This window comes from Mya arenaria, chromosome 7 (assembly GCF_026914265.1).
Source record: "Mya arenaria isolate MELC-2E11 chromosome 7, ASM2691426v1".
In the NCBI taxonomy this organism is placed as follows: Eukaryota; Metazoa; Mollusca; class Bivalvia; order Myida; family Myidae; genus Mya; species Mya arenaria.
The window spans coordinates 51,358,084-51,382,501 of record NC_069128.1 but is presented as its reverse complement, the minus strand read 5'-3'; the positions used below and the strand labels follow the sequence as shown (position 1 = coordinate 51,382,501).

The 24,418-nt window shown below is 34.2% G+C and overlaps 1 protein-coding gene across 4 annotated transcripts in view; it reads left to right on the top strand.

Annotated features, from left to right (window-relative positions):
• LOC128240740 (ophiophagus venom factor-like) overlaps positions 1-24,418 on the top strand; it is an 89,642-nt gene that overhangs the window by 46,506 nt on the left and 18,718 nt on the right. For all 4 annotated transcript variants that reach the window (XR_008262282.1, XM_052957553.1, XM_052957555.1 and 1 more), the window contains 10 exons: positions 380-476; positions 1,784-1,888; positions 3,948-4,136; positions 13,902-13,977; positions 15,499-15,634; positions 18,150-18,215; positions 19,569-19,755; positions 20,005-20,168; positions 21,202-21,378; positions 23,054-23,229. Coding sequence is in view for 3 of the 4 variants with exons in the window: in XM_052957553.1 (XP_052813513.1) it covers positions 380-476; positions 1,784-1,888; positions 3,948-4,136; positions 13,902-13,977; positions 15,499-15,634; positions 18,150-18,215; positions 19,569-19,755; positions 20,005-20,168; positions 21,202-21,378; positions 23,054-23,229 (1,373 nt within the window). In the remaining variant the exon portion in view is untranslated. The remainder of the gene's footprint in view (positions 1-379; positions 477-1,783; positions 1,889-3,947; positions 4,137-13,901; positions 13,978-15,498; positions 15,635-18,149; positions 18,216-19,568; positions 19,756-20,004; positions 20,169-21,201; positions 21,379-23,053; positions 23,230-24,418) is intronic.

Genomic DNA, 24,418 nt, shown 5'->3' with positions numbered 1-24,418 from the left:
TGCGAATAGTCAACATGCTGTGTGTCGCAGTAAGCAAATACATATTTTGATCAGAAAAGAAGGTAACAAACGAGAAAATTCTGGAATTAGATTAATTAATTAATAGTGTTTCATTTTGTTTTAAATTTTGTCTAGGCTTTGCATATCGTGGATATATGTTTTTCTTTGACACTCGTGAAATAATGAAATAAAATACGGTCTTGCGCTGAAATCGACAAACATCCTCTATACATTATTGATTATGTATTCAAAATAATATCGCATGAGGGTATTTATCTCAAACATTTATTAAAACTCTTAATGTATCAGTTGAAACTAGTTTAATGAAATTGATATATCGACCATCGTACTTTTTAAACAGTTGTTTATTTATTGCCAGAACGAAGGAATTCTACACATGAAGCAAATACATGTGTGCCTTGATCCTAATGACGACATGAAGGATTGCTCAAACTCCGAAGAGGTCATCGTCGGTGGTATGTATTAAACTTGCTTATGATGTCATATCCATTTCTGCAAAAAATACCTCGATGTAACATTTTAAAACCTGCACATATCACTGAGCGCCCGGGATGGTATTCATTACTCAAATTAAGTCGTTAATCTTATGGTCATACATCACTTACTCCATTCACTGTATAGGCTTGTTTTTTATATCGAGCAACCCGATTATCATCGTTCTTAGATTCAGATAAGGCCAATATTAAATACCACCCCTGGTGAAGCTTACGTTTACGCGCGTTAACAGCCTCGTGTCGTTTATCGGCCATTAACATCAGGCAAACGTCTGAAATGTGGCAACATTTCACTAAAATTGAAAAAGATGGCTAAACAAAGGTTCAGTGCAACTTCTGTGAACCGGCATTGACTAATTCGGGGGAAAGTGCAGAGACAATGAAGCAAAATATCTTTACCGACAGGTCTATAAGTATCATATAAATAGTCACTAAAATTTCATATTATAACGTGTGGATTTACGTTAATTTGTATTGGTCCAAAAATTTAACAATAAATGAAATTTTCTATATTAATATGTCTACTATTGTATTTAAACCCCTTGAGATGGCCTCCTGATAAAAACTAAAATAATAATGACGTCACATCATTTGTGTAAACGGCGTAAATATGCATGAACTATCGGAACAATATTCTTTTTTTTTACTAATTTGCGTCAAGATTTATGACAAAAAGAAAGTTTCTTATGGATACTGACTATCAGTGCATGCAGACTTGAATACTAGCGGACGTTCATTCATCCGTAAACCTGTTCAATGAATCAATAAAACATGTAGATATTTACTGTATTTGTTTCGGTACTGACACAATTTAATTACTATGAAGTTTAATGAATGTCATCGTTTCGTTTTTTAAGTCCCGTGTAAATGTTTACAAAACACTGTAAACGTGGGAGCCTTAGGTGGAGGGATCAACAAAGCTAGCCATCAGAAGAATGAAAATAGGAGTTTCTCTGACATCGGGCAGTTAATTAAAGTTATGATATTTCTAACGAACAACAAAGTCAAATCAATTCTTGAATATTTGTGCTTGGAAAATTATTAAGAGCTTGGTGTGTGTGACATGCTGCCTAAATGTACAATTTAAGTTATTAAAAAGATATAGCAAAGGTCCCTTCGAACACGTTTCATTTGATCAAACTTCGTATTTATTTTTACCATCTTATTTGATCTTTCATGCCGAACTTACATGAAAATAAAATATATTTAATTTATCTAATTCTTAAATTTACTTAATTTTATATATTTCTTTGTATTTCATTACGCAGATAGTGATCTTGGAAATGGTTTACCAAAGCGGACATATAAAGTTAATTTAACCATGGATTCGGATTCAATACACGGAACAGGTTCAGCAACGTTGTACTTCCAAAGTAGGTGGTTTGGTATTCATTTAGCTTTGTTTTACTTTCGTTACTAAACCACCAGTACTAAAAGGATAAACGAATGTACTGGTAGTGGAATATCATTTTTAGCTCGACCATTCGAAGAAACAGGAGGGCTTTACTACTCGCCCCAGCGTCGGCGTCGGCATCGGTGTCGGCGTCGGCATCGGCGTCGGCGTACGGTTAAAGTTTTAGGAAAAGTTGTGATTTTAACTTATAAGTCAAATACCCTTCATTCAATTCCCTAAATACTTCAAACAGTTGTTCAGGGCAATCAAATAATGAGGTTAGATAACTCCATATTATCCTTTATACAAATTATAGCCTCCTACTGATTGACTATGGAACTTTTTATGGTGAAAGTTTTAGGGCAGGTTTGGTTATTTATAAATAACTTCTATACCTTTCATTCAATTTACTTGATACTTCACACAGTTTTTCAGGACCATCACACAATCATGTAACATAACCCCATAGTATCTTTAATACAGGTTATGGCCCCTTATTGACTTCGGAACTTAGGTTAAAGTTTAAGGGCAGGTTTAAGTTTTAGGGCAAGTTAGGATTTTCTCATATAAGTCCTATACCCCTCATTCAATTGACTTAATACTTCACATAGTTGTTCAGGGTCATCACAAAATGAGGTAAGATAACTCCATATTATCATTTTTAAAAATTATGTCCCATGATTGACTTTGGAATTTAGGTTAAAGTTTTAGGGCAGGTTGGGATATTTGTTAATATCTTCATTCAATTGACTTGATACTTCACACAGTTGTTCAGAACCATCACACAATGAGGTTACACTACTCCATATTATCCTTAATACACGTTATTGCCTCTGATTGACTTAGGAACTTAGGTTAAAGTTTTAGGGCAAGTTTGGATTTTAATAAAAAAATGTATACCCTTCATTCGATTGACTTTATACTTCGCACAATTAATGACTACCATCTTACAATCAGGTAACATAACTCCATTTAAATCCTAAATACCAATTATGGCCTTTGATTTACTTTTTTTATCTTTTGATTTCTTTTGACAAGCATATTTTTATATTCTTAACCAGATTTTCACCAAGGGAAAACAAGTTATAAGAATGAGTTGTGTCATTGTTTGGGCAGGCTGGTGGGAGGGCAGCCTCAAAGTCACCTTATGTATCGAATAATTTTGGCTAAGTTTGACATCCATTGACCAAAAGTAATTATTAATAGAAAAATGGTTGGTATTGAATAACTTAAGTGAGGGTCGACATATTGCGAGGAAACTTGCTATGGTCACTGCTTACTTTTTAACTTGATTTTTCTTGCATTTGACAGGCACATACATCAATATTGTATTCACTAGTAAGTCAAAGCGGCGTAGTCGAGCGCGCTGTTTTACGATAGCTGTTGCTATTGTCTATAATGTAGGTCAAACAAATGGACAGTTTCCCTCCAATGGGGAGATTTTCGCAAATGGACATCCTGAATATATCCAGTTTAACAATTAAACGTCGTTTTACACTGACAATTATTTTTTAATCATTAGTAGTTCAAGAAACAAAATAAATCTTGGATGAAGGAATATTTAAAAAAAACAATGGGAGTTTCTGCAACTTATTGTTGAAAGACATCTTTAAAAAAGCCCATTTTCATATATTTCAATCAAATAATGGACACTTCAGAAAAAAAGCCCAGCAGACTTAAACCAAGGACCTGTTCAAAAGCAAAATAGTCAAGGCAATCACTTAACGAAATAAATACAATGCCGCAACATAAACATGACAAAATTATTAAATAACAGTTACTAGTAGATGTTTGGATAAAGGCCTTAGCACGGCCAATGAAAACTAGTTTGCTGGGATAATTCAATGTTTATATAATCATTATGCTGATATTGATTAGTGGTTTATTTCATCAAAAGGTTATGTAGGTCAACAGGTCACTTATGTATAACATTGGTTGCTACTAAGTAAGCCGGTCAGGTTTTATATCAGTTTGAAGCAAGCAGTTAGGCAAAAGTAAATCAGTTAATGCTAACTTTATACTTATATTATGTATTCCAGGTAATATTATGGACAGTGTAGTATCTACAGTTATTCATGGGGTTGGAAAAACGTTTATACTACCAAGTGGAAGCGGGGAACAAAATATGGCAAAGCTCGCCCTTATTGTTTATGGTAAACAATATCTCCAAGCGACATTTCAAGAAACAAAAGAACTACGGAATAAAGGAATAGACTACATAAAAACAGGTACGAAGCAAATATAAGATAACTAGAAAAGCATTGAATATAATGAAAACACCAAAGCTTGTTCTTGTAAAAACTGTATACATTTATTGACTAGGAGGCCGTTGAAAATGATCTGATATTAAGAGGAGCATTAAACCTTTTTCCCATTAATAAGTTATTTCAAATCATTCAATCTTTCAATGTAATAAACTTTAGTTTACACTTTATCTATTAAGCAATTAAACAAATAGCATACACACATAATACCTTATATGTATAAAGATGAAATTCATCACAATGAGCTCGAGGATAATAAACCAAGATATACCTTATTTTAATTCTGCTCTAATTAGATAAAGTGCATAAAAACAAATGAGACATGGCAAATGCTTCGTTGATAATAAGTATTATAATTCTTCATTTCTTTCTTCTAAATATTATCTAAAAATGAACAAAAAATGAAAATGTAAGTCGTACCCGAATGAGGGGATAGCGTGTTTAGCCCGATACGACAGTAAGGGTTGGTCATCGTTTGTCGCTGCTCAATCCTAACTAAACCGTCTTTATGCAATTATGTACGACTGCACAAGTGAAAAATTACTTTGTTTTGCTCAAATGAAAGATAATCCATAATGTTTCCGTAGAAAAGATTTTGATAAATAGGCACACAAATGTAAAATGTAAATGTCAAAGTAAATGGATAAAAATGTAAAAGGCGTAGTAAGGACAGGCGCACCTTCTCGTATAAGTCTAGGACTGACCAGATCGGGTCCACAAGCCACAAGAAAGGTCGATAGAGATGATCGTCTAAGACATCTTGAGGACATATGATGATGTCTTATAAGACTGAGGTAGCATCTCGTAAGTGAAGAAGGGTTTGATTTTTTTTTCATCTGGAAGTGTTGATTTCTTACAAAAATAGTTGTTAAGAATTTCAGATCTCTCTTTATCTGTTGACGCAGTGCAATCATTTTATATAACTGTTGTAGAGTTGTATTTGTTTATTTATTTGAGAGTTGTTTGCTAGTTCAAATGTTTGCCTTTCGAATTGAGTATATGACTTTATTTCTGGACCTTCTACCATTTGACTAGGCTGTCTCAGTGTTATCCGTTTAACTAATTTGTTAAATTTTTCCTCATTTTCATTTGTTTCCGAATTATATTGTTTATCCAAGGGTTGTAATTAGGTCTTATTGTTAAGTATTTATTTGGTATTGTTTGTGAAGCTGCTGAGTTATTGTATCTGATATATTAGATGATGTTCGATCGATGTTGTTTGAGTAACGAGTTGTTTCCCAGTTTGATCCAAATTCGACATAGTTACCCATTTCGTTAATAACAATAGGAAAAACTACAGAAACAAGCTCAGTAGCCAAAGGTTTTAACATAATCCCCGTTCTATGGCACAGGTTAAACGCCAAAGACATAGAATACAAAAATCACAAACAAGAAACATGGGACAACAGCCCAAACACTCCACAAAAAAACACGGTGCATACATACTATATAAAACAACTAGGTATTTTTATCAAAGATGATTAGATACTGCCTTTGAATGGTCAGTTAAATGTTAATTTACTGTGTGTTTAAACCAGTTTGCGTGCACAACTTTACTCTTATCCTATCAATCCAAAACAAAGTAAAAACGTAAAAGGTAAATCGTATCAAATTATGCATTAACACGAGGAAACCTAATAATAAAAATAATCAACTAATAGGTGAACAACAAGTTCTTCAATGATGAGGGACCCGAACTCTATCTGTAGACAAAGGATTAAATTTCAGAATACCTGATGCAAGAACTTTTCAACGAAAGATGCAGTTATTGTTTCAAACTATGAACATCACACACAGTCTGCCTTAACAAATAAAAGGTATAAAACTGTGTGATCATAGCGTTTGATATTAAAAAACGATATGTGGCCTTTAAAATTGCTTGTTTTAAATTTTGTAAAATTGACTACGCAGACTATTGACAGTAATATAGTAATAAGGCTGGGGTGATAGGATCTGATACGAAGCTGGAGATTACGTTTTGTGCATGCTTTACTATAAATACATCAATAAAACTGTTTAAGGGTTCTATGAAGTGAGTGGGCTTATTGATTAATTGATGTGCATTGTAAGAATTAATTAGATTTGAAAGTTTGTTTTATGGAATTGATTGGTTAATATTGAAATCTCCTGTAATGGGGATGTCGTCGGCAGCTTGATTGAATGCATGATCAAAGCTGTGTTCCATAAGGTTCCAATTGTTATTGCTAGAGTTTGGTGGCGATAGAAGCCACCAACCAATAGCTGTTCCCTGTTGAGTTAAATTTCTAACCATAGGGCCTCTATACCGTCGACGAACAGTTCAATCCTTTTGGTAGCTGTGATACCATCATGATTGTAAATTGCGACCCGGCCTAACCTTCTTTATCACAACGGAATAGATGACCGGGGAAGGCCAAGTTTCAGAAAAAAAGTTTTGAAGTTCGATCTCTAAGTGTTTAAGTTTCGGCCGTAGCAAAGTTTAAATCGCTGTACGAAGATGAAAGGGATGATGTATCTAGGTCGTCCGAAGTGGAAGCTGGTCCTTGATTCGGATAAACCTCTCCGGATCTAGAGAGTAAACAAGTAGTTAGAAGAAAAGCTTTTTGGGCGGTAAACAAGTGACCGACAACACAAAATGGATATAGAAGACGTCATTACGGAGGATAGAGCGAGTTACTTGAGACTGAATCGGGTGTTATGGAGTGCAGACAACATAACATACATACATTCCTTTAACGAACCAGGCGCCTAACCCTACATCTATGTGCGACACAAACAGTGATAGTTTTATCAAACAAGTCGAACAGCATACTGTAAAGATTTTAAAATAGAAAAGTGTGGAAAAATCAAATAACATTTTAGCATTTTAAAGTGTGAATATGAGCGGATAAAAGTGAATTGTAGTAAAGCATAAGTAAATTGTAACATTTATGTAGGCTGTGGTTTTGAACGTTTCCGAATATGTTCACATGTATACGTTTGAGATGGAAGAAAAGGTATAAAGATGAGCAATTTATAATGCCGAAAAATATTTAACTTTAATAACACACATTAGTTATGTCCTATTTAAAGAGTGAACATGCATTTGTCTTTTTAAAATGATAAAACCAATGTAATAAAAGTTGAATCATATATGCATACTAAATACCTAATATAATTAAAATATGATCCGATACAATAACTTGTTTTGCACTTTACACTTTTTCATACAAATAAGAAGTACCATATGGATATTAATAAAGACATTAACAACATAATTGTTTAAATGAACATCCTAATTTATACTTGGTAATAATAAATTGGTGAACATGAATAAGTAAAGTCATTGAAATATGTACATCCAATTATCCTTCACAATCAAGTAATCCACATACATTGTAGACCAAATCAAACTTTTCAGAATAATCCTACCAAACCAAGGTGAATTGAATAGTATACTTAGGAAAATACTTAAAATCATTTAAACCAACAACTTCTTTAAGTAATATAGCAACTCAAAGGCATTGTAAACAATGTAAAATAGTATGACGATTAATAATAGTGCAAAAAAATGAATAGTTAAATTATCTCATTTCATCGAATATCAGATATATAATATACGATAAGTAAATGTAGATACATGTCAACAGTCAGCAAAGCGTTGGATTGCTAGTGTTCTGCGTGATAACCACATACCTAGGCGAATCATTCATTGATCATCGCTATGCTCGGGTTTACTATAATATCATCAGTAGTTGTATAAGGTATGTTATAGAGTGTCGAAATAAAATTACGCGACATTGTTTGTTAGAGGTTGACACTTGTCGAGATCGGATAACTCGCTCTGTTGAAGTTTCGATTTTGATAGTGCTGTCAAATGTCCAAGCGCTGTCAATGGCCCTTTTGTTGACCAGTTGCCTAGCCTGGTAGAAAAGATCGCTACGAAGAGGCGTAAGATGTTCATTTATGAACACACCTTTACAGTAAGAATCCTTAAGCTTGGATTTTGACCTCATGAAGCTGGAGCTTGCGCGGTATGAAACAAAGTTCACTACAACATCACGGTGCTTATTAGCTTAAGATTGTGGTGCGCCCGTCTTAGGTTTGTCCAGTCGATGAGAACAATCTATATCTGCCGGAGATATAGCACAGGTTTCTTCCTTAAATACATTAAAAATTGTATAATCTGCTTACTTATCAGTAGACTGAAGTAGGCCGAACACTCGCACGCAGTTTCGACGACTGTACTGATTAGTATGCTCTAAGTCGTCAACTGTAAGAGCAAGCTTTGATTAATTAGCATCGACCTTTGTTCGAAGTCACGTTGTTGGTCTCCTGAATTATTGTAAATGAAACAGGTATAGTATTATTGTTGATGGTCGCCGCCAGCTGGGCGTAACGCAGGTAGAGATGTTACGCAAATTATGAAAATAAATTAATCTAGCTGAAGAATTGACGTTTTACTCACATATAATAATTCGTAGACATTTAAGTATCCATTCACACTTTTTTAATTTATTACAACATCGATAGTTTAAAGTTATTTAACTCTTTTAACACACAATTGTTTTGGCTAGACTGTCATGTCACAAACCGGATGCACTTGAAATAGAAAGGAATATTGCTTTCATGGCCATAGCGATATTGTTAAAAGTTAAAAATCAATACCTTTAATATCCCACTATGGATGTAAAATGCCGCACTCGAAATCGATTCTTAAATTTAAATTGTGTTTACTATCAAATGAGTAAGAATATGAACACAACGGATGCACAATAATATCATTGAAATAAATGTAATTTTTTTCTGCTTTCCTCTGAATTTTAAGACACTTTTGGCAGACGACAACGAATGTATTCCTCTGAAAAAGCAACCGATATAGAATCCGTACATCATGGATGCATCATTCTGCTCTTATTAAGTAGTGTGGTTTCAGATATTTGATCGTCTTTCTTAGATATTCCCACCACCAAAATATATAGGGTCTGTCATGAGTCGTCATATAATTCATACTTTAATTGAACGAGTTCAGTAAATATGTAAGTAAGCGAGCCTACTTGCATATTTCCTTGACGAGTTGAATAAAGTGTATTATACGATGCGGGCGTTATATTCGTTTTATCGCATTTTCAAAGAAAAAACGCAAAAAGATATACCTGTATAACCTGCTCTAGTAATGAGCCTAAAACCCCAAAAGCCATTCACTTTCCCGCGCTGCATGCATTGCAAAAATTTAGTACCTCTAATAATTTGAAACTTCATGTATATCCGATCATTTCAAATCTGTTTATAAGTAGAATGTTTACTAAGATGATTTTCAATAAGAATACCAACAAAAACAATCGTTTAACGAAATTTGTTTTCTTTTAAATCGTGACGTGATATTCGGCACGATGACGTCATAATTTGTGATATGTTTATGAGGTTATATCAAGGTTCAATAAACTAATAAACGACCATCTCTAAAACAAATTTCATGAAATCAAAGCGTAATACTACGCTTTACTCTTTATATTTGGCTGGAAAATGGAATGCTGTATTCAAATACATCTTCATAATTAAGAAGAGAATAATAACCGTATAACTTGCTTCGGTTAGCAATTAGAAATTATTTTTCCAATAAATTTGTTTACAAACATGCGGAGTGATATATTTTCTGACCAATAGAAATATAGCAATGTGATATTACATATGTTTAATAAAGAAAACATGTGATGGCTATATTAAAACGGAAACAAGGTATAATACAAGCATTTTATGACATGACCTCTTACAAATTGCAACAGTATTTCTTTCAACTGGCTTATTTTCATAAATATGTCCTGTATAACATATCAAAAGTTCTAAGAAATCCAAGTGATGGAAAGTATTGAAAAGGACGGCAATCGGTGATTGCATTTTCCCTTGTTGCCACCCATGTTAAAAAGTGATTTTTAAATATCTGCTTGACTGATGCCCAGATAAATGGTTCAGTAATATCCACAATCTACCAGAAACTCTGGTTAATATGACATAAAACCTGTTGAACATTTTATGCCCAAGGTGATACTGATCTACTTATAAAGCAGTAAGCAATGAAGTCTGCAACCACAGCAAACACTCTGCTCATTGATGATTATACAGATATGTGCATACTCCTCATCTACCATACCGAACTAGATTCACATGAACTCTTCTTCAGCCTGAGCCAAAGAAGAGCACGAAGAATGCAAGAGTCTGGAACATCAAAGTTCTCAAATTGCAGCTGGGTCCCAGCGTGTGCACTCACATCCTCCTTATGCATGAGAGTCTTGGGTGTGACACGACATCCCACCTGTATGATAATGGTAAAGAAGCCGCCCTCCAGAACTTCATAACTAGTTATGACTTCCATGAGCAAGCTACAGTGTTTGGCACACTGTCAGCATCCACAGCAAATGTTGTGACAGCAGGAAAGAATGCGTTGGTGTGTTTGTTCATTGGGAAGCCTCGGGATTACTACGGTGAAACCGTTTTGTGAGTACGTGGCTACTAGCATTTTTCATGTACAGCCAAAGAGCCTACAACCAACATCAGCAGCAGCAAAATAGCACAGTTTCCGTGTGTACTGCCAGGTGCAGCAGTGGAAGGGAACCGTTGATAATCTTCTGCTACAAGACTGGGGATGGAAAGAGAGTGATGGGATACTTTTTCTTGTCCAGAGTGACTTACCATCAGCTCCATAGGAACTCCTGCAGGTCATTAGATGCAGCAGAAAGATAGATTGCAGCAGCCTGAGGTACACATGCAAGAAACATAACATTGAGTGTTCTGTTGTATGAAGCAACAGCAAAGGATCAGGGTGATCTTATTCATTTCAAGGGGCTTAATGTGATAACGGTGTATTTGACGATCATGAAAAATAGTGACTGAGCAATCAGACAATGTCTGACATCTTAACAATTCATGTTGACGTATTATAAAGTATAAAATTGATGTTTCTCTAAATTATTGTTTTAGGAGTAAACGACTTCTTATAATTTGTGTTGAACATCAGTGCATGCACTATGGAAGTATATATCTCAGGCCATTTTAAGTGGATGTAAGTCGTCTAGAGGTCTTATCTGAAGGCAATGGTCATCTTACTATTAAAATCTGATCTTCCTGTGCAAATATGTGTTTAGCTATAAATACATTGTTAGAAAGTCGCTAATGTCCCATTATAAAGTAGCAAAAAGTGATACAAAAGTAGGGTTAAGAAACATTTATTTTATATTTTCCACCATTTGGATTCCTTACGACTTTTGTCTTATGTATAATGTCGGATAACGACTGCCTAGCGAATGATCTCGGAATCATATTTTGGATGATGCATGTTTATCTCGTGGACAGTCCGTTGAATCTGGCATTTATCTAAGATTGACAATCATTGTCGTCCGACTAAAAGTAATACATCAGAGGAGTACATAATAGATACTTCATCAGTAGAATACAATCGTTGACTTCCATAGAATCTTACATTCATCGGAGTAAAACAACTTTGTCTTCCGACACAATATATTTCTTCGGAGGAGTACATTTATAAAACTATTACATAGAAATCTCTTGCTTTCCATAAAATAGGTGATCAATCACGCGTATAAATATAATAAATTTCTAAACATTATCTGATGACAGATACATCATTTAACATGATAGTTCTGCTAATTATAAAGATTGAATGATAATAACCATTGCCTTTTTTGTCAGATGTTTTTTTTCCAACATACGATATAGCTCAATATATCTTTAAATGACTTTGAATTGAACTGCACAATGACATGAATTTCTTACTGAACGAATTTAACATTGTTTTCAAAACTGCGTTATAGTTCTATTTGTTATGTGTAATATACAGCTTTCATATTTTCACATTATATGGACTGGGTATAGTAATTTTGTGTATTGGGTATAACCGTATACTAGAAAATATTGAACTGTTGATAGTAGTATACTGATTATGTCATAGTCGTACTCATGAGTGCATGGTGAAACATTAAAACATAATCAAAATTGGGAAATAGAGGTCTATAAAGATAATCTTTATCTAACGAGTCGGCTTCTATATGATTTCTGTTTAGATCAAGTATTTCATGCCTTAAATGGAGAAAAAAATATTAAAAAGATGTTTTCATAGGGCTTAACGCCTTATCGACAGGTTTGCCCACTCTTTTAATCATACTGTGTTATATGCATAACTGCTTTTTCAAGGATGTAAATCAGAATACATCGGAGTGTACAATACACTCCGGTTATCAGATTAAAGGTCAAAACCCACTTTAGGAGTATATGTCACTTATATATATTTGTTTTTCTTCGAAATGTGTGGCACATGATTGTATCATGAGGAGGTACCTTTAAACACGCTATTTTTTCATATCAAAATGTACCGATGTGCCAACTGTGCCGTGGTAACATATATCTTGTGATTGATTTCAACCAAAACAAATTAAAGTTAAGTCTATATGAAAGTGCCTCTGCACACATAGATCAATGTGTTTACGTATTGATTAAATAACCCAACCGTGCCAAAAAGGGTTTATTCTTTCAATAAGGAATTTCATTTATACCATTTATTGTTGTTTTTACCATGAAAATTCTCAATACATTCGATACAACACGGTATGCTAGTAGAGATAACAGGTTTCATCGCTTAAACAAACTATACAGCTTTTCTAAAAAACAAAACAAAACAAACAAACAAATAGCGTCACAGTGACATAGAAAGTTTGTGACAAGATAGTAGAGAAATTATTTGCATTCGGCATAATTTTAAATCCACTTTATTCTAATAGTGTTTTCATGTAGTATATATTCATCATGCATCATGGAATAAATGCAAATGACGGCGAGAATTTACATCGTTAAGTTAAGACATCGCTAGAAAAGTGAAGACGTACTCCTTTTTCAGACGTTATATAATGTTTCTCAAACCTAGTTGAAATAGAAAAAGGAATATCACTTGTAGGACTAATAATTCCATATCGTTACTTTGATGAGTGTGCCACAATACGGTTTTGCTAATCACTTTATTAAGATACAAACTATTCAAAAGGCACCGTTAAAAGGGAAAAAATCAGAAGAAACACAAAACATTGTACATTTACTTTTTGTAAAAAAAATTGTTTATATAATCTATGACTAAGAAAGTTTAATATCAGTGATCTGTGATTAGAATATTCATAGAGGACATGTCAATACCACAACTATCAACAGTATATAGAAAGCCTTCCGTACATTATTTGAGTTAAATAGTTTTACTCAGTACATTACCACTGCAAATTCAAACGATATATTATCAGATGATACTAGAATATTTTAAAAGTCATGCATCGGTGTTTATGTCTTCAGACCATGACATTTCTATACGTGGTATACTGAAACCCTTACCGTTCATGTGAAAATGTTTACGTATTATTTGGTCTACTTCATCCGGAGTCTGTGATTTATAGGTGCTATTGCAAAAAACATTAAGCAGATATAAGAGAAGTGTGACTTTGTCGTTATTATAACAACAGCGGTAGACCTTAGATATACACCAATATTGTTAAAGCAGTGCTCATTTGTTCTGTTAAAATTGTATTTCTATCTTTTGTTTATCTAAAACTGACGAGAATCAGTTAAATAAGTATTCTTCTGACATTTTCTGTTCCATTTAAAACAATTCTAATTCCAATTACAACAGAAGTAATGTAAATAAAGATTTCATGTTACACATACATTCCTCTTTCCATCAACTTGTTCAATTAAGATGAAATGAATGTTTATTGGCAGGTGTGATGAATCAGATGAGACACCAAAAATCCGATTATTCGTACTCTATATATAATTTTAGAGCAACACAAATAAAGTAAGTACATTTTTTGTTTTCATCCTAGACGTCTGAAAAAGAAATATCAAATTTATGAAAATAGCTTTAAAAAACTTAACTTTAGTACCAAACTTTCAAGGTAACTAGTAAGTGGATGGTGAAAGTGAAAAATAAAGTTTATAATTGATTTCCAGCCCCGAAGAAGCGTAGGTATAATGCTTTGCCCGTACGTGGGTTGGTCGGTAGACCAAACCGTTTTCAAATTGATAAAAACAGAATGATTGGGCATATGGCCCTTTAACTTAGACGGACGGACAGTAATGACCAGCTGATGATCCTTGATGTTTAAGTGTATAAATGAAGCATATAAAACTGGAATAAGCTTGGGGAAAGGTTCTCGAACTTAGTAGGAGGGTTGAACATGCCATGCAATTGAACGCTATTAAGTTTGGGGTCAGCAGATCAAATGTTATTATCACAAAAAAAAAATCCGATTAATAACAAAAGAACCGTCGAACTTGGTAGAGAGGTTGGCTATGCCATTTAGAGCCCAGTGTTATCCCCTATCGATTTTATTTATCAGATTAAAGGTTAAGGTGAACATATCAATAAGAGTATTTTTTTCGACACAAGTATTTAATTTTTCTAACTAATTAGAATCTGCTATGATGCGTTTAATGCAACGAGGGATTTTAAATCTTGACATATAAACATAAAGATAAAGTTTATCAAAACTGCTTTCTTATCCGGGAGGTTGTATTTGATCTGATTGAAATTTCTGATTCGGAATAACAAGCGTTTACACGTTCCATTTTTAATTAAACTATATTTGCGTCTTGTTTCCAACGACCAAATGTTGCCGCTTTTATTGTCCATTTGAGGTTTTAATAACGCTTTCATCAAAATCTGCTTCTATTATGCTAATTTACTTTGTAAATTCCTGAAAGACATTGAAACGCCACAGATATATGCACATTTATCGTTTTAGTAAATTGACAGTGTATATATCTTTTAGGATACTTCTTACTACTTACATTTACATCCAATGATATTGCAGATACGCACATTGAGTTTTAGGCTTAAAACTTACGAATTTCAACTTTCGCGAGTGTTGAAAGTCCGTCTACGGCCACGTATACGATGCACACTCAGTGCGTCAAATGTCGCATTGTGCCAACCAATGAGGCTGTATTCTAAGTCACTTAAATTACCTGAAGTAAATTCTAAATAATTAACCTGGGCTAGTTTGCAATTCTCACTCCGTCCATTCTTTATCACTAGGATTTTGCTTTAGGTCATCTTACTATTACAAATACATGACAGTCTTTAAATTGTCTTTTTAAGATGTTGAAAGTTTATGTATATGTTCACTCTTTTCCCCACTTAGGCATATTGTTCTGAAGTTTGCAATCAATTAAAGTATTTACGAAGTATCTCGACCATCATTTATATTTTATAACCAATTTAACTTTCGTGAATTAATAACAATTGTCAGTGGTGATTAACTAAAATTATAATCTCCAAATGTTGCTTATTTTGTTGACCTAATTTGCTTTTCAGGTTAACGGCATTTGTAGCGAAAGTATTTTGTCGAATTCACAATGTCTTCGGCAACGACGTTTTTCTTAACAACCTCGACGCAACATTAGAGTTCTTAGCTACAAATTCATATGAGGGTGGTTATAAAGAACCTCAGGTAATATTACACAACATTCTGTAGACTAATCTCACTGTATACCGAAAGGCAATAACACTAACATTACTTGATAAAGATGTGTTAAGTTTGATTTAGTGTGTGTGTTTTTAGCGTTATAGCGTTTTATAAATTGTTTAATATCATTTGACTTTCAACTTTTGTGTTTTTAAATGTTCAATTGCTGAGGAGCTCGACCCTGTAGTTTCAATGAATTTTACAGTATGTTTATGTAAACCAAACATTGCGAAAACCATGTATACAATAGCACAACCTATTGCACCGAGTTCTGTAATGTGCAATGCAACAGTTGTCATATCACCCGTACGTGTTTTAAAAGATAGACATCTGGTTTAAAGAACCCTTCTTAAAATGATGTTTTATTGCAAAAACATTGGATTCATTATTCAACTGATGGATAATATCAAATTAAAAACGCAGTCCTAAAGGAGATTTCCCAGTTCCCTATCGTTAAATATATGAAATAATAAGTAATACTTTTCACTCGTCATATAATTTACTGTATGAATATTATAGAAAAAATACACACAACCATCATGAAGCTGCTTAGGGAAGGGTTCATGGACTCCCGTATTCTGGAAGGCTTCGCCTCAGTCACGACTCTTGACACCTTATGCCGCTAAAACAACAAAATAAACTTCTGCAGAATCAATTCGATGGTGGCTTTATGCCGACCCCTCAATAGAATCGTAACGATGATGATGGAATATTGATATTCATGAGAATTCGCTTCATTCGGGAGCCAACACGGATCAAGCTGCAGTATCAACCGCCGTAGACAGCTACACGGTAACATCAATTCGGATCCTACGCTTACCATAAATCGATCGCCTACCAAAACAAATTTTATTTCAGTGGATCAACTGCATACTATCAAGAGTGGGGAACTGCGCAGCGGAGCGATGAGAGCAGAAATATCGCCTATGTAGATAGCGGTGTTTCTTTAGGTATTAAGAATATGCATCCGTGTAGTCAAGTAGACGGAATGAACTTTACAACCTCCTTCTGGAAGAAATCGAGACATCGTACCAGGCCACTTATTCTGAAATAAGAGTATAAATCATGACGTTTTCTACCAAGTTGACTTCGTGTTCACAGGGCACACTAATATCCAGGACAGACAGAGATACTTCATCTGAATAGAAGTGACTGCATCCTCTGCCGATATTGAAAATGCCTTCGAATACTGGAAGCCTGCTGTTTTGTAGTTAACTTAGGGGTCTGTCAAGCTCTTTTTGACCTAACCTACATGATGATTCTATGTTTATGAACCATGTCTATTGCAGTTTCTAGGCATATAAGATGCAGTTTCCGAGAGCTCCTCAGTGGGACCTCGCTCACTAGTATCTTGGATAGCTGCGGCGTATGTCTACTCCTCAACGTGGCCTCACTAATAGGCGCAGCATCTTCCTTACATCTCATTTACCCCTTGCACGTCTGTCAAGCGTGTACGGTTTCCTCATATAGATGCTTAACTGCTGCAATTTATTTAGGACATGGATGCTTACCCGCTGGGTCCTTTTCTGTTTCGGACTTATTACATATCACTTGGGTTCATGATCACTTTAAAACCTCTCCGATTCTTCATATGATTCCTCCAAAGAAGTTTATCCCTCTTTCTTTGTGTCCTTTATCATATTTTTAGATGACCAGATTAACAAACGTCCTCTAGTGGTTCCAATTTTTAGGGTTTTTTTGGTTGTATGAAAATTAATAGCCGCAATCTCTGAAATCTCATGAGAGGATTTTCAAACCTGCCATTACTCCATGAGCTAAAGATGAGGTTTTTGGACTTACAATGTGGCGTAATATTTACTAACACGTCATAAGCACCAACGACCGTAGTTCAGGTCCTCAAACTATGATTTGAGGACTCTTATAACGCCGGGGCGCCGTTATCACTGAGTCTATCATTCAGAAGGATACCAGCGTCCTCCGATAACCCCGATTAATGGTATGGAGTCATTGAAATTACCACACGTTTATCAAAACGTTATTTCCTGAAAGTATTTCGGACTTAAAACAGGCTCATGGAAAAGCATACTAAGCGAATTATGCAACGACCAACAAGAAAAACAGCAGACTTTGATAAAATGCGATGTCTGATTCGGAAAACGCTAACAGAAGTATATGTGAACAGAGCACGTGTTTACATATGGCATACGAATGCGATCGATGAAACTGTTATGATAGCTAAGAAGGCACTTAATATAGATCGGCGAATGACGGTTAAAAATATTGCTGAAATATGCAACACTGCCCCAAAGAATTTGACGTAAACTCTTGGTTTGTCAAAGCGTTGAATACTAAACCTGTTTACACCGAAACATGACGAAATAGTTTGAATAAGAAATGTGTTAATAACATTTTTGTTTCGACATTCACACGACGTCACGGCAGGAGATGGGTCCTCGTCATGAATACTTTTATGGACTAAACATGTTGATTTATATGATAACATTTTGTTGGACTCACTGCCTTCCATGTCTCTTTTCAGAACCCAATTGATTTAGAGCTTACCGCGTTGGTTTTGGTTGCTTTACAAGAGTGTAGACTGGTTGGTGTAAGTAGATCTGAATGCATGAAAGTTTGTTGTCAAATTGTTTCTTGATATAGGATCTGACAAGAATCAGCATAAAATATACTTTTTTATTGCGCATGTTCAGGAGATGTTTTATCAACTAAGTCTGGATGATTAAGATAAATTTGTGTTTTATAAACTTTAAAAGACGAGTGTCTGATTCGTTCGATTTGTTCCGGTCAAAATATAGAAAAGTGAAATACCTGTTTCACCCGCGCTTATAAGTAGAATTAATACTGAGATAATATCCAAACGTACTCTTTACGAAATAAGCTCAGTTTGAAAATGTGACGTCACACCCGGTTATATGACGTAAAAATGAAATATTTCTATAACGCCATTTCATGTTTTATTTACAGAATGTGTTTTCAGAATGTCGTTCAAGAAATAAAAACGAAAAATCCCGTTTCCCCCATTTATAACTTATGAAATCCAAAAAATAAAATCATCATAAAAAAGTTAGAAATAAGCGCCTCAATCACTGAAATATTAATAAACCAGTCAAGCAAAATAGCAAGTTAAATACTTAACAAACAAGCGGAGTAATATCTTTTTGATTAATATAAATTGAGCAATGTTTAATTACACATGTGAAATTAAGAAAAATCCGTGATGTTTATTTCAAACCAGAAACAATGTTTAGCGTGTGATAAATATATGATCTAACATGAGTTGCAATTAATTACAGAAAAATATGAAATGGGCTTAGGACAAATTATAATGCAAGTTTCATAACATTTGGTATCAAATGGCAACAAATGTAAGATAACTTCCATCATAGGATACAAATTAAACAAGTTGTTCCATATTTTAGATATTATACGTCTACACGTAAACTCCAATTATCGGTAACAAGTAAAAAAGGCCGTGCAGATCAGTTAAAACTCAATTAACTTATACTAAACGCTATGTACCATTTGTTTTTTGACAACAGGACAGAAAACAGTCACATCATCCGCAGTTTGAAATAATTGGTTATACCCCAAAATATGTTGTCAATTATCTGCTTACGTAATACTTAAATAATTATTAAATGTATACGGATCTTCAGAATTGATAACTGTTGAAATATAAAAAAAACTTTAGGGAAAACCTCTTTGGTTCATTTTTTTTGCTTTAAAATGCGCATAATCAACAATATTAACTTCAACGTATCTACAAGTGAGTGCTGGATATTTACCGAAATGTTAAACGAGAACACACCGGTCTTATGTGGTAAATTAAAACTTTTTTTGACGTCTAACGACTGCTTTTAAGCTTAGGTAGTGACACTTTCTTTCTTACCTGTACTTTTAGGAAGTAAATACTCATTTTATGTTTTTGACTTGTTTTCAGAAGACAACAACGCATATGGTTAAAGCAATTGAAGATGCTGCCAACTATCTTGAGAAAAACGTATTGCCTGATTCAGCAACAGATCCGTACCTATTAGCAATTACAACATATGCGCTTGCTTTATCTGAGAAAGCCACATCGAAGGAGTTTAAAAAACAACTTTTCCTAGCAGCAATTACTAAAAATGGTATGGACTCTTTTGTAAAATAATAAGTAAAACAGACCTGACTTCTTGTATTGGTATGGCTATTTAAATGCATGCTTGGTCTGTATTGGTAAACGTGTTGTTTATACGTTTTTGTCTCTAATTTATTGTCGTTTTTGCCCCTGCCTTGTTTCTATAAATAGGGTTTGTTTTTTTAATGCTTGTTTTCATTCTATTATGTAAGCAAATTATATTCATTAATTGTATGATTTTAATGTATGCTTTCTGCAGGGGAAATGTACTGGAATTCAGGATCAAATTCCAGAGCAGTTGCTGCGACAGCATATGCGCTTCTATCAGCACTTTATCTTGATGATTCGAAAACCTCTGTTGGGATTGTGAAATGGTTGAACAAACAAAAAATCTCAACGGGTTATTCTTATTATTCAACACAGGTAAAATATGTGATAAATGTCTTGCAATTGTTTCTTAAATAGAAACGCCAAAATATGAATTTAATAAGTGTACTTGAGTAAATGGAAAATAAAGTTTTGACATAGCCTCTCCATGCTCTAACGTAATTTTTTATCCAAAAAAGTGTGCTAGTAGACAGGCTTTGGTGGTCTTACACACATGTTTACTGAGCAGGCTGAATACAAATGCAAAGTCACGAGTGCACGTGAAACAGTAATCGTTTGTTCCCTAGTTATGAGTAGCTAATGGTTAATTCAGGCCTGTTTTTCTGAAAATACCTTTGTTATATTAGTGTAAAGAATATGATACCAAATCAAAGTTAAGATGAAAGGGTTACTGAATTTGATATCACCAGCACCTAGAGAGGTGCCGGAAAAGGTAACAATGGTGAACCTCGAGGATGAGCACGGCGATAGAATGGGTAGGATATGGGAACAACGATATGGAAAGTACGGTGATAGAACGGCTATAGTGGGGCGTATGAGGAATACTGACGGGAACGATGCCAGAGAAAGTACGCAAGAATAATGGGAACTGACGTAAACAGCAACAGGGTCATTACAGAGACAGATGGGATACTAACGGGCACAGGGACAAGGAACGTACAGAGACAGAAAGAATACTAACGGGAACAGGAAGGGTACAGTGACAGCAGGGATTCTGACAGGAACGGCGATAAGAAAAGTACGGCGCCAGGAGTTCCGACTCTGAGCTCTTCTGTTTTTGCATTTTTTCCTGTCGGTGTCCGTCAGATCCCATTTTGTCCCAATACTTTCTCTGTCGCCCTTTGTTTATATTCGTACTTCCCTATTAGCATCACCGGCAGTATTCCTCCTGCTGTATTCCCAGAACAATCGCCGTGGTAGTAACAGTAGTATAACGTTTAATTGTTTAGAAATGTCGAAGAGAATTTGAACATGGGGTAATTCAAAACAATTCCAAATGTCATTATACAAACAGAGGGTGTCCGAACCAAGTTAAATGTAGATCACATAACAAATAGTTTTCTTACAGGATACTGTTATTGCATTACAAGCATTAACAGAGTATAGTATGAAAGCGAAACGGCCCGATGTCAACCTTGAAGTCACGGTTACCAGACGGTCTGGATATAGAGCTAAGATAGGAACTATAAGGATGGACAAGGGAAATGACCATCAATTTAAATCATTGGATCTTGACAACGGAAACGTAAATATTTTCACGTTATTCGATGCATGTTTTTTTTCTTTAAATCCACTATGTCTTTGTAATTTAAATTGTATTTAACATACATATTCGTAAATTATGCATTGCTAATTAAAAATTTGGGCGGTTTATATTCGTTCATTTTTTACCATTCAATCACATGGAGAATTAATTTTTCGTTAAATTCCGTGAATGAGTCGCGAAATTCAGGCGTTCGCGTTGCAACCTATACGCACAATGTACGCAGCTGCGTACGCAAGATCGAAATCCATAGTAGACAAATGAATGTATGACAAAATGCAACACAAACAAGAGGTAGGAATGTAATTGTGACTCCAACTTCAAGCCAAAATCCCATAATGTTGCTATTAAGTAGAATGATAATTGTCATGTTACACTGCATATCAAGGAAAAGTGTTTGTTTCTGTGTACCAGAATCAAAGCAGCATCATAGTGTTTTCTTTTCAACTGCGTCGGAAGAAAAATTAGGTCGTTGATTTACTTAAACCTTTGGCGGGAGTAATGTCCTATTAATTTATATTCCAGATTTCGAGACAGTTGATTATTTAACAATTTGCTTTAAATATGACATTTTATCATTTTCATAAACAATAATGATATTTGTTTTTTATGTCAGATTGCAAAAACATCACCCGGTGATTACCGAAAGTAAATTTCATAGATGTATATAATAAAAATAATAATAAGTTTCTCAAGCACATTACATACCCGTTTCATATTTAAAATGAAAAGACGTTTTTTGATTGTTTGCCACCATGATATTTTCTAAAACATCACTATGCTATAATCTGGGATTCTGTCAATCAATGATAAATTTATTAATAAATCAGATCAGGCGTGTTCTGTTGATACTTGAGGAATCAATAACGGGATTGATGTCATTATTTGGGTATAAACGCAGTAGGGCTGGTCAAAGTCAGTGGAGTCCGAAGGATATATAGTTGTAATTATCAGAGATAGTGATAAAAGCTACATACAAAATACGAAATTCTTCTGCCCATGTTTGCCCCTTAGCAAATTAACCGGTAGCTTTAAGATAATGATTAAAGAAAAATACATGGGTCGTTGCGTAACAATTTACCCGCGGATCTCATAACGGCCCTAGACGTAGTATGTTTAATATGTTCGTTCTTATACTTGTATTTAAAACTACAGAAACAAGCTCAGTTGCCAAAAGTTAAAACATAAACCCCGTCAAATGGTACAGGGTAAAAGCCAAATACATAGAACACAAAAACAAAAAATCACAAACAAGAAACATAGAACAACAACACAAAACTCAACAAACAACACAGTGCATATATACTATATAAAATACTAGGTGTGCTTTTCAAGGTACCGCCATGGAACGGTCAGTAAAATGTGAATTGACTGGGGGGTTAAACAAGTTGGTGTGCAGAACCTCACTATCATCTCAACAGTCCCAAATAAAGTAAAAATGTAAAAGCTAAATCTTATCAAAGTATGCATTAACTTGACGAAACTTAAAAATAAAACAAAAAATAATACACTAATAGGTAAATGTTGTTTGATGAAACCAATTGATGGATGAACAACTATTTCATATTGTTGTTTTTCATTTGCTCTTCCGTTTTGATATGACGAACAAATTTTACAAGTGCAAGTCTCATACTCAATCGAAAATCTAAACTTTCAGATAACCAATGGGGAAAACATCTTTTATATCAAGGTGACGGGGAATGGATCGGCTCGTTGCAATATTGAGCTTCGCTGGAACAGTGAACGAACGGAAGATGAGTCAAATCCTTTTGATATATCAACAATTGTCATTGACGAAGTTAAAGAGACACCTGGAGTAAATTTCAATCAAGGGTATGAAGATATTTAGGCAAAAGCACTCCATACGGAATTCACTATGTTTTACGATTTGAGCTTTTTCAATTTTCAAACAACCGTAGACAATCTGTGTTTAAATTTGACATTCAAAATTGTGAAAAATTAGCCTTTGATATTATATTCTTTTATTGCATGTGTAAACAAATAATGTTTTCAGCAGGTTATCCAATATTATCAAATCTTGAAAAAATGGAATTTCTTATTAAAAAAATAATTGTAAATTTGAATTTAAACTATATGTAATATTTGAATTCCTTTGTATTGAATTAAACATAGTTTCACTCATTCATCAAAAAAGAGTTTGGATACAGGTGTTAACTATACACACACATATTCTGTGAAAATATTGTGTCCATGCACGGGCGGAACAATACATGTATTTAACTGCTAGGTTGTATTCAATTACTTACTGGGTAAAAGTTTATCATTTCTCGCTTATCTTGCCCACAGCAAAGATATAAATGGTATCCGTATGCAAATGTTTTTATTTAAAATACATTTCTACTTTATTTTGCTAAACTGAAATGGGAGAAAAACGCATCTGACTCGCCCACTCGTGTAAGATATGTTCTTTCAAACCCATGCGCAGGGTGCACTGCGGAAACTAGGTAAACACATAAGGTTTGGATGATGCTACAACGCCAATTATTTGCAATGAGTTACTTGTAGCATTTTTTTCTCTGAATTTTTATTAATATTATTTTGAATAAAATAAATATATACCTTGCAACATTTTATGTCCATTTCATATTAATTTTACAATGTATTTTTGTTTGTTCATAAATATCTACCACGTTACAAGTTTAAGATATCTAAAATGCCTATCGCCCTAAGCGCAGTTTGTTGTTATAAACGTCTTATTTCTATATACGGCAGTCCAGCATGGATATATGTCACGTGGTAGATACTGTCCAAAAGATATGGACGAAACATTCGGTCTTTGACAAGCGTCAAGGATACACCTCTGTTAGAATTTCCTATTCAATTTACAAAAATATATAAGCATTTTAAACTAGTGAAAAGGAATTGTTCTCACTGTTAAACATAGCCAATCTACTTAGCTTGCGTTGGATAAAAGATTTTCAAGTAGAACTGGGCGTTCCGGAAAAACATATTAGCCACCACCCATGCAAGATGAGTTAAAATAGTTATTTCTTTGTAGTTT